At 38.7% G+C, this 12,360-nt stretch overlaps 1 protein-coding gene across 3 annotated transcripts in view; it reads right to left on the reverse strand.

Annotated features, from left to right (window-relative positions):
* Positions 1-6,624: 6,624 nt before the first annotated feature.
* The window catches only part of LOC129713010 (paladin-like), a 162,411-nt gene continuing 156,675 nt past the window's right edge, over positions 6,625-12,360 (reverse strand). For all 3 annotated transcript variants that reach the window (XM_055661856.1, XM_055661855.1, XM_055661854.1), the window contains exon 20: positions 6,625-10,536. In XM_055661856.1, the coding sequence (XP_055517831.1) occupies positions 10,387-10,536 (150 nt within the window). In that variant the 3' untranslated portion in view covers positions 6,625-10,386. The remainder of the gene's footprint in view (positions 10,537-12,360) is intronic.

Genomic DNA, 12,360 nt, shown 5'->3' on the forward strand with positions numbered 1-12,360 from the left:
AACATGAGTATGCAGTTCATTATTTTACCCAGTTTACAACAATCACTGACAAAGGAGGATTTGATTTGTCAGGTAACGGCACTGTGGTAGAGTTGCTTCCTGCCAGCACCAGAGGCCGGGTTCTTGGTTTCCTGGTCCACCAAAAATATTCCAAATTGAATTTAAACTTCGATCATGACTACGGGTGCTGTCTGTACAGAATTTGTATTTTTTCCCTGTGACCGTGTGTGTTTTCTCTGGGTGCTCTGGTTACCTCCCACACCCCAAAGACGTACTGGTTTGTAGGTTAATTGGCTTTGACAAAATTATAAATTGTCCCTAGTGTGTTGGATAGTGATAATATACGAGGTGACTACTGGCCGGTGTTGTATCTCTAAAGTAATGTCTAAAGTAACCATAGGCTATTGGGATCCCATGGATCCTGGAGAACTGCAAATATCATTTGAGGCTGGTGAATCAAAAATAAAAAATGCCAAAAATACTCAGCAAGTCAGGCTGCATCTGTGGGATGAGAAGTCACTGTTTCAGGTTGGAGCTGTTAAGATTGAATAAATTATTAATTTCAGGCAGTGTTCATTGTTCAACCCTTATTTCATTCATTGTTACAAAAAGTGATCAGATGAGATGTTGTTGACTTGGGGTAATCAAAGATTGACAAATTGAGAAGTGAGGTTATCGATGGCTTACACAACATTTGCAGCGTCTTGGAATGTCAGGAGTACCCTTACTGAAGAGCACCATTGAGTTGAGGTCAATATTCCAGTGCTCCAGTGATTGCCCACATAACAAAATCGTATGTCTTCCTGACTAAGCTGGAGTGCAGTACTTGGCGGTAGAAATGTTTGGGAATTAAACAAATCTTTGGTAGTTCCAGGGTTAAGGATGGCTTCCATTCAGTTATGTTGGTTCTCAGATGAGGCCAGTGCAAAACATGCACTCGTCCATGTGGAAAGTGGTGACTGCAACGATGTGGATGGGTAGTCTTTGGGATGTTCTATTGTTTGCCAGGGCCTTGGTGTGCCCCCAAAGCATAGAATCAAATTTTTGAGCCAATTATGAATGCCTTTTTCCACTATCAATGGTCATGGGCCAGAGTCCCAGGGATCAATAGGGATGTTGTTTCTTTTTATTGCACACAATTTGAGCAAATTCTTGAACTTTTTTATTACACCCAACGAATAAACTACTCACCATTGCACAACCAGAGAGTCTTTTAGTGGCTGAGTTCCCAGGCAATCATGGCAAAGTGATAATTAGGCCTGTCACTGTGGGTTTGTTTGCAAGGATCCTTGTATTCCAGGTCCCAAACTTCATACAGTTGAGTAGAAGCTGCCTGTGCATGGTTTATTTTAACATGCTGTGGCTATGGCACGACAGCTATCACACAGACTATGCAGAGCAAAATCTTGCTCTAGCGGCAATAACAAGATTTGGCCACGTAGGTATTAACATTCACACTTTAGTAGGTATATGTACTGTCTCTGCATGTGCCTAGTACATAAATCTGAGGTTCTTGATGCCATTCTAAATGTGCTCTCTCCACTTCGAATTATTCTGAGCCATAAACCTAAGAATCTTGCACAGATGTTCACCACCCTCTGTATGGAAAAACCTACCTTCTCAGATCTCCTTTGCTCCCTTGTTTTTGACCTTGAATATTCCATAGAGAATAAACCCAGCCTATCCCTCTAACTACAGCCCTCTATTCCACGCTATATCCTGGTAAACCTCTTCTGCATTCTTTTGCTACTCTATCTTTCCTGTAATGTGGTGACCAGAACTGGACATGATACTCCAAGTGTGGTCTAACCAAAGTTTTGTACAGCTGCAACATGAGGTCCCGACTCTTGTACTCGGTTCCCTGACCAATGAAAGCAAATGCGTTAATTTCCCTGTAGTAACTAACCTGTTCACTGCCAAGCTTTGTTTTTCACTATTGGCCATCACCCGAGTAAACACAGGGGTGATACTGAACAGGTTAACAGAGCTATGCACATGCACTGGACATTCTCTGTACGAGAATGCTCCAAAAGTACCTGCAATTTACTTCCCATCATATTGTCTGGATTAAATTCCATGTGCCTAGCTTTGAGTTTATCTATATCCCACTGTATCGGACAACAGCCTTCTTTCCTATTTACAACCTCAGGAATTTTCGTATCATCTGCAATCTTATCATCACAAGATTTATATTATCATCCAAGTCATTTTTATATTATAAGCAAAAAAGGTCCTGGCAGCGATCCTGTGGTACACCACTTATTTCAAATTTACAGTCAGTAAAGCACCCATTATTACCTTCTGCCATCTACCACCAAGTCAAATTTGGATCTAGTTTGCCAACACACCTCAAGAGAGACAGTCAAGAGTCAATTTAATTGTCATTTGGACCCCTGGGGGTCCAAACGAAATGCCGTTTCTGCAGCCATACATTACACACAAATAGACCCCAGACACAACATAATTACATTTAACATAAACATCCATCACATAACTGTGATGGAAGGCCAAAAAAACTTATCTCTCCACTGCACTCTCCCCCCCCCGATGTCAGAGTCAAAGTCAAAGCCCCCGGCTGGCGATGGCGATTGTCCTGCGGCCATTAAAGCCACGCCGGGTGGTGCGAGGTCGCACACCGGGTCTTGATGTTGGAGCCCCCGGTGTGTGCTCGCAAAGTCCCGCAGCCGTTCCAGCCGCGCGGGGCAATGGTGTTAGGCCCCGCTCCAGGAGCTCTTCGACCCCGCAACACGGGCGGGAGAATTCGCCGTTGCAGCAGCCCGAAAAGCGGTCTCCCTCCAGGGAGCCGCGCGGGGTCGTCCGAGGATCCATTGTATCTCAACTTTCTGGACCAGTCAACTGTGCGGGACCTTGTCAGAAGCTTTACTAAAGTCCATGTAAACCATGTCTACTTTTCAAAATTGGCTTTCATTTATTTCTGGAAGATTCAAGGTTTATTCTGGACAAAATGCCAGATTTTGGTATTAAATATTTAACAAATTCCTATTAGGCCACTCAACAACAAACTGATACCAATTAAAGCATCAGAATAGCATCATTTAATAATTTAGATGTTATTTTAGAAATCTGGCATTACTTGTATTACCTTTATTTTGAGATATTGTGATCTTTCAAAAACAGTTTTGCTGAGCAAAGTCATGGGGATTACCACTGGGGAAATAGAATATTTCAAATTTCAGGAAATTAATACCAGTAGTAGTCAGAAAAGAGCATATGATGAGTTCTATGGCTATTGTGGATGAGTCTATTGCAGCCTCCATTATAACCTCCATTATGCTTCATGACTGGTCTGGCCTTTGTGGTCGAGCTCATCAAAGATGTCAGTGTCCTCACAATTAGAGCTATTGTATCCAAATACCCTCTGACAAGCTCCTTCACCATCACCATCACCCTCAGAGTTTAAGAATAAGTAACTGTTTCTTCATTTACACATTCTTACTCCCTCCGATGTGCAATGTCCTGTCCTTGAGTCTTGAATTGAAAGAGGGACATACATTTAATAAGAGTAGAGATAAATAAATTTCATGTAACTTGTCAAAATGGATTGAGGGAGAAGTGAGATGAGAAAACTGAGGCCACTTCATTGGCTATATTTAAGAGGGAGTTAGATGTGGCCCTTGTGGCTAAAGGGATCAGGGGTATGGAGAGAAGGCAGGTACAGGATACCGAGTTGGATGATCAGCCATGATCATATTGAATGGCGGTGCAGGCTCGAAGGGCTGAATGACCTACACCAGCACCTATTTTCTATGTTTCTATTTTCTACGTTTCTAAGATGTGGTTAAGATCTGCAGTTTTGGGGACAGAGCCTTCTCCAAGGCAGCTCCCAGGCTCTGGAACTCCCTCCCCCAACTGATCCGCAATTCCGTGTCCCTCACCATCTTCCAGTCCCGCCTCAAGACCCATCTCTTCACCGACCCATCTCTTCACCTCTGCCTATCCTTAGCCCCACGTCGCCCTCCCTTTTCATCTGTGCTTGAATTGCCTCATATTGTGTTTTGAATTGAATTCTGTCTTTAATTTGTGTACTAGTCATGTCTCTACTATTTATTTCATTCCGCTTACATGTTTTTCCTCTACTTGCTAAATATTTGTAAGGTGTCCTTGAGATTCTTGAAAGGCGCCCATAAATAAAATGTATTATTATTATACTTCATTGACTCTTTGACTGATTGATCATCAGCCAAGTTAATTGACTCAATGTCACATCAATAAAAAGCCATCAGCACTGGAATGTTCAGCATTGCTTGGACCAGACATAATTTTGGTTGTTATACTGAGGACCCGTGCCACAAAATTGGCTATACCTAGGGCTGAACAGTTCCAGTATGGTCAAACACTGGCATATTTCAATGTAGAAACTTTTCCATATTGAATGTACCACCCTGAATAATCCAGAACATTATGGAAGTAGTTGTTCATGGTGCTAGGAAGTGGTATGTCCACTGCAGTGTTATTGAGTTTGTGGATTAGTTCCAACTGAGTGGGAAACCTGTTGGAGTTAAAGTGTGGCATTGCAGCAAGAAAGATTGAAAATATCGAGGGCCACGGACACACCATTACTTGAAATGAGGGACGAGACTGAGATTGACCCAATGGATAACATCATGGCTTACATTAACAGAAGATGGAGATTTATTTTTGCCAGGAGCAGAATTTGAGTAGTTCTCCCGAGTCCTTCCTCGTTGAATGAATCAAAGACTTTTAGCATTACAGGCAACCTCTTAGAATGCACAGAATCTGAGTGGAAACAAGACTTCAATGAACCTGAGGGACCAGCTAATGAAATGAAAGGACTTGTCAGTAACATTCACATCAAGCCCATCAACTCCCACAGCATGACTATACATACTTTCTCACCCAGTTTCCTGCCTAGACCCCATACTATTTTCAAATTTTCTCCATTGCATCTATTGTAAGAAAGTAATTTTTCATGCAAATGCCAAGGATTCCTCTTCACCATGTATATTTTTTTCTTTTTTTACATTCATGCTCTTTTCCCTCCCAATGCCATAATAGAATCTGTGTGTTCTCCTTCCACATTCAACTCATTGAGGTGAAATACTGATAATTCTTTCAAGTAATTATACTTAATTTGCTGCTTATGATGCCGCATTGGAAAGATTTAATGGCCGATTGTGAAATACTTATGTTCAGTCGGCTAAAGTGGCCAGAATATGAAACTTAATTTCACAATTTAAGACACTTGCTCTGGGATTGATTTTTGGAAACAGTCTTAAACACAATGTGATAAAAGTTTTAAATGTGCTTTACAGATAGTGCTTGATGCGATTGTGAATCGAAGATTGGTTAGATTTTGTTAATCCGTTCATTAATGAGGGAAAAACAGATGTATGGAATTTGGCCATCACCTGATAGAACAATGGAATTGGTTTGATCGCCTACACGAGTAGCTCCTTTCTTTTATTTCCTGTCTCTGATCTTTCTAAATTTGGGTCAAAAAAGTCCGTTGAACTATTGAAAAGTAAATCATAATGTTTAGAATCTGAAAAATTAATGAAAGTGATTTGGAGGAACAAATAGACCAAAACAAGCTGTACCTTCCTTTCTTGATTCTGTTAGCATATATAAATAATATAGCTATATCCTATTTTCATACTCCTTAACACTTGTAATTGTCAAATTTTAACGGTAAGGTTTGTCCTCAGTATGAATATAGACATGTTCTTGTTTGAAAAATGATTTTAAAAAATGATTTTAACCTTGAGTACAATGCAATTTTGACTATTCCATGGTCACCTGTTGCTGCTCAGGAAATTTGATCAGGTACTTTCTGTTTAGCCTGACGCAGTTTCAGCAGCGGATCACCAGCTTGTAACATGAGATATTATTGCCTTGATAATGGTTATTTTCTAGAGTGTCTGATGTAAATTAGAACTCTCAGATCTAGGAAACAACTTGTTTGGGATTCTACAACCATAATTTCCATTTTGTTATAGGCTCCATTGGTATACCATTGAAACCATAATTTGACTAACCACGCAAAGCTAGGCAGCTCAGATGTCCTCTGGAGGTTATTTCCAAAGCATTAAGTACTCTCGAGTTAACTCAAACAATTCCTTTTGAGCTCCTTGGCATTTGTTGAATACCCAGAACAAATGCTTATGTACGTAATCTGCAAAAAATGGATTGACATTGTACCTGCTATGGTCCTTTAAATGAAGACACATTCAAGGAGATTTGTTGCAAAATATTTAATAATTTACTTTCTGGCACTACACAATTAAGGATTGTATGATTCATAAACCTCAAAGAAATTTCAACTTAAAAACTCATAAAACTTACAAGTTAATCTCTGCAAAATAAAATGTACAATGTAAAGCTACAAAAGATGTTGCAGCCCCATTCTGCCAATTTGGCATTAAAATCCTGCAGAATAATAAACTTTGTATTTCTTCTTCATTAAAATAGTATTTGTTTCTAACTTGGTAAAGACAAAAGATGTATATTTTACAGATGCTTCAAAAGCATTCATAAAAATAAAGTATCAAAGTCCTTTTATATACATGTTCACTTTGAAGTAATTTTTGTGTTATTAAGATGTGATTTTAGATAAGTCATCGGTCATTAAAAAAAAATACACGGTTTTCTTTTGATGTGTAAAATTTATTTTCTGATTTTCAAGTGAGCATACCAGGCAAAAATGTATATGGCACTGAGTCACATTTGGCAGCATGGATTTATCTGACAAATTGAGCAAACAAATAATAAAACCATTATACATGTTAAACTACACCAAACTGCATATGTTAAATATATTTCATTTTCCTTTGTGCTTCCGTCAATAGACTTATGGTTGAGAGGTACCAAACTTAAACAGGTCTAAAATAGTTTCATCAAATTCATCTTCATGTTAGTTATTCCATGTGGGTAGTCAACTGAATTTGAAAAATAAAACTGCATTGAAAAACTCCTGCATTATGACATCTAGATGTCCCAAAATACAGCCAATAAGTATGTTTAAAGAGCAGTAATTATTCTAAGAGAAGAAATGCAATAGCCAGTTTGAGCATGGTGTGACTCCAGAAAATGTGATAAGATGATCAGTTTTAGGAGGGCTTGCAGAGTTGGAACATTAATTGAAACCCCTGGTCGTCCTGAAATAGAACATTTTTCATTACCAAGCGTAGATGAGACCTCAACTTAATGTGGCATGTAAAAATACCATCATTGCCACTGCAGATCCTCCTCGAGAGTGCATTTGTGTGTCAACGGGGATTATGCACTCAAGTCTCTTGATTAGAACTTTTGCCCATGGCCTTCTCACATTTTGGCGGACTGTGATTAAAAGAACTTGAACTATAATATTCAAGCCCGATGTCTGATTACCACTCCTAGACATTGTAACTGGAGCTGAATCTAAAACATATTTCCCACATTTCCATGTTATCAGCACATCGCAAAATATAACATAATATGACAATGACATTTGTTTCTCTTAAAGAAGTAACTGCAGATGCTGGAAAATCGAAGGTAGACAAAAATGCTGGAGAAACTCAGCGGGTGCAGCAGCATCTATGGAGCGAAGGAAATAGGCAACGTTTCGCGCCGAAACCCTTCTTCAGACTCAGATTCAGTCTGAAGAAGGGTTTCGGGCCGAAACGTTGCCTATTTCCTTCGCTCCATAGATGCTGCTGCACCCGCTGAGTTTCTCCAGCAATTTTGTCTACCTTTGTTTCTCTTAAAATGTGCTTGTCCTCAGTATGAGCTATCTTTGCAGCTTCTCTTCAATTCAACTGTTGACTGGCTCTAGTTTTCAGATTTAAAATAACAAACATATGATTTTGACCAATGTATCACAACACATAAGACTGTTGACCATCTCAACTTAGTTGCGCAATATAACTTAGAAGTTTCCTGCCAAGAGGTGGATAATGGTTAATTGAAGAATTGTGGCAGTATTAAATGCAAAAGCCCTGCAAATCTGAAAGCTATATTGCTATGACCCTTTAAATAGTTAATCTGCAATCAGAACAAAATTGTAAACACTACAACACGTATCAGTTTGTCATTTTGTAACAGGATAATGAAACAAACAAAAATATTTTGTTGCTGCTGATCTGGATGATATTTGCTGCTTTTCAGATTGTTTCAACATTTCCACGGATGACATGATTGGGAACATCTGCATATAAACCACATTTATAAAGCCAGCATCAAAGCTACTCCTCAATCTCACTAAAACAGTATTGAAATTTAGAATGCTGGTAAAAATGTGGTAGTCATTGTCTCGAACATAAAAGGTAAATCAGCATTAAAGAAAATGTAAGTCCTTCTGCTAGTTTGGGAGCTAATGGAGATGAACAGCCTTGGTGACAAATTACCCAACGTGCAGTATCATACCATCTAGTTCAGCAAAAAGGGTACAGTGTGTATTTTTGAGTTATTTAATCCCGAATGTATGTATTTAGGCCTCAACATTTATTTCTTCTCCCCCATACATCTGCTTCCCATTCCCAGCAGAGTCTTGGTGCTTCCATTTAATTTCAAACTAAACCAATAGCCCATGGCAAGATTCAGCACTGATCCCTCTCCAGCTGGAATGGAAAGGTATGTTATTTGGCAGAACTCGAGCTGCTGCGATGACTGCTGCATACGTATGGAAATAATGATCCCACAATCGTTATCGTCTTGTAATTGACATTAAAAAGCATTCACTTTTTTATTCCATTAATGTCTGTGCCTGAGTAGCACTGACAGACAACTAACAAGAACCGTTAGGTGGAAAAGGTAGCCAAATTCTTGCAAAACATGAAAAGACAAAAACCACAAAACCAGCATTAAGAATAAATTTCAGACTGTTCCAGATTTGATACATTATGGTTACATACTGCAGTTCAATTAAATTGCAGTTGTAATGTTATTTTTTTCTGCATTGGAAAACCATACAATTTTCTACATTTAGTTTGATAAAATAGCTGAAATAACAAATAAAGATAATACCAAAGCAGGTAGATTCTATACATAGGAGAAAGTGGTTGTGGGGTAGAAAAAAACAATAAAGGAGTAAATTCCAATGCAACTATTGCTATTAAGATTATTCATGATAATGTTTTAAATACATAAACTCTCTTAAGTTTAGAAAAAGTAATTACTGTATTTACAATTCCACTGTGACAAAAGTATTCTTATTCACTGGTTGATTAAGCAGGTGCATGTCCTCAAAAGGATACTTGGGTGAACACATTTGAAAAAATGAATAATTGTTTAGATGCAATTACATTTTAACACATTTTTATAATAATTGTAAGAATTTTGATTAAAGTATATACTTGTTTAAAGCCAAAATCTATCCCTATTTACAATGCGGAACAGAGATAAGCAGATCAGCTTTGGACCAGAAAATAACTGATTTTGATAACTCTCTTGCATTCAACGGCACTGGCATAAAACTGCCAATGTACCAAACCAACCTGCAAATCAATAAAGTTCATTAGAGAGAAAGAAATTGCAACTGGAATCCAATTAAGAAACTTAAGCAATGCATTTAGTTTCTGTTATATCTTGTGCTAAATAAGTACAACGTATCCAGAGGATTTTAATGTACCGCATTTAATACACAGCAGTGTTTGGATCTGAAAATCCAAGCTACAATATACGTGAAGGCAGACGCAAAATGCTGGAGTAACTCAGGCTGAAGTCTGATGAAGGGTCTCGACCCGAAACGTCATCCATTCCTTCTCTCCAGAGATGCTGCCTGTCCCGCTGAGTTGTGTCTACCTTCGATTTAAACCAGCATCTACAGTTCTTTCCTACAATATACGTGATATGTATCAGAAAGTTAGCTTGGTTTACAATATATGTGCATTGCAGTCCTGTAAAATAAAGGATGCATGGGTGGATCTGTGATAAAAATTGAAACAATTATGTATTCGACTTTCAGAATATGCTGTTTTCAGTGGCATTTTTAAATTATATTCCATATTTGCTTTACGGTTGATTATTTTAATGCTACCTCTAATTAGGATATCAGTTTGTAGTAATATTCACCTATGAAAGCCTGACAAAATTACCTTATTATAGTTAGAGAATGAATAAATTGACCATCGCCAAGAATGAAGTAACAGTATGTCTTAACGAGAGTGATTCAAGCCCTGTTTTTGTTTTGGTTGAAGAAGTCTCTGAGTTTCGTGTTGTAAATTTCTTGATGACAACTTGATCTTTTAACATAAAACATTACTCTGTGTTGGCTCTTTGTTACAAAAGTCTCAGAATTAATCACACTTACTGCTTCCCTCCACAGCCCATTTGCCACCTTATTCAGCATTATTTGGTTAGGATAAATCAAGCACTTCTAAAGCCTTGGGAAAGTAAATGTGTACAACTGGTAAATTATTGGTCCGCAAACTAAATAAACTCTCCGCGGAATGGAAGTGTATTTGTGCTTTGTTGCAACCAACGGTAGCATAGTCTTGAAAGTGGCATGTTTTCAGGCTCGTCCAATTCACGGAATCCCAAGCGATTCAGAATCTCATAAACACCTGCTTTTGCGGCAACCTAGAAAAATAGATATGAAGATAATGATTTACCATCACAATTCTAGGATTCTAAGTTCAGATTCTAAGTTCAGGACCACTGCAACGTTTAATTTGTTGTACAGTAATATTATGGTTTAAATGGTCCAACCACTTGTTAGAATTAAAAGTGTTCTGCTGGAGGGAAATAAAACAATGAGCAATAGGTATACATAAAATGATAGCCCACAAAAGAGCCAAGCATAGACACAAAATGCTGGAGTAACCCGGCGGATCAGGCAACATCTCTGGAAAACGTGGATAAGTGACTTTTCTGGTCAGGACCCTACTTCTGACTGATTGCAGCAGAAAAGAAGCTGGTAAAGAGGGGCAGGACAACATGGCAAGTCATAGGTGAATGCAAGGTGAAAGGTATATTTTTTGATAGGCCGATTGTTGGACAAAGACCAGAGATGAAAAGACTAAATAGGATAAAGAGTTGCGAATTGTTAAGCTCAGAGATAGAAAAGTTGCATAAATTGTGTAACCATTCTACGGGATAGAGGGGGGGGGGGGGGGGGAACAAGACAAAAGATAAATTCAATTCATGTGACAATATAAAGTAATTGGAAATCAGTTATTTAAAATAAATCCTTGTTTCTGCGCAGTTACATTGAAACTGACAGTGGAGGCTAAAGCTAATTTTAAAGCCTTAAATCTCACTGATTAGATAACCCGTTAGCTGAATCAATACTTATATGGCATTTATTTTTTTAATGAACCTTAGAGTCATAGACATGTACAGCATGACAACTGGCCCAACTTGCCCATACTGACCAAGTTGCCTACCTGAGCTAGTCTTATTTGCCTGCATTTGGCCATGTACCTCTAAACTATTTTCTATCCATGTATCTGCCCAATTATCTTTAAAGCATTAACTGTCGCTGCCTCTACCACTTCCTGTGACAGTTTGTCCATCTATCCACCACCCTGCGAAAAAGTTGCCCTCCTCACCATAAATCTATGCACTCTCCCTTTATGCAGTCTCCATAAAATTGGGAAAATAACCATGACCATTCATCTTATCCAGCCCCTCATGATTTTGTATACCACAACAAGTTAACCCTCAAAACTCCCTGACGATCTAGTCTCTTTATAGCTCAAATCATCGAGTCGTGGTATCATCATTGTGCCTCTTCTCTGCACAACTCCTTGCTTAATGACATCTTTCCAAAACAAGGTGACCAGAACGGCACGCCATACTCCACGTGTGGTCTTGCCAACCACATGTACAGTTGTAACATGATGTCTCAACTCTTGTACTCAATGCCCTAACCAATAAGGGCAGCCTCTCTATCTACGTTGCCATTTTCAGGGAACCATGTATTTGTACCCCGACGGGTCTCTACTCTACAACATTCTCCAGGGTTCTGCCGTTACTGTATTTTTGCACCATTATAACTTTAATAATTTCATTCCTATAGCAGGGTGACCAGAACCATACAGTACTTTGGGTACTCAGTCCTCCAAATACATCCTGCCCTGCTTTAGCTTCGCAAAATGTAAATCACGTACTTGTTCGGATTGGTAATTACCCTATTGCTTTTAATATACTTGTAGAAGCTCTTGGAATTCCTCTTTACATTATCTATCAAAGTACCTAATTCTATTATTTTTTTTACCCTCCTTAATCAACCAGAGAGGCATTAAAGTAATTGATCCTTTGAGACTATCAAAAACATTTTTTTTTAATTATCACAGCAATGCAAAAAGGTACATGTCAGCGCGTCAGGCAGCATCCTTGGAGAAAAGGATGTCTGAAGAAGGGTCTCGACCCAAAACGTCACCTATTCCATTTCTCCAGAGA

The sequence above is a fragment of the Leucoraja erinacea genome, chromosome 34 (genome assembly GCF_028641065.1).
Source record: "Leucoraja erinacea ecotype New England chromosome 34, Leri_hhj_1, whole genome shotgun sequence".
Lineage (NCBI taxonomy): Eukaryota > Metazoa > Chordata > Chondrichthyes > Rajiformes > Rajidae > Leucoraja > Leucoraja erinaceus.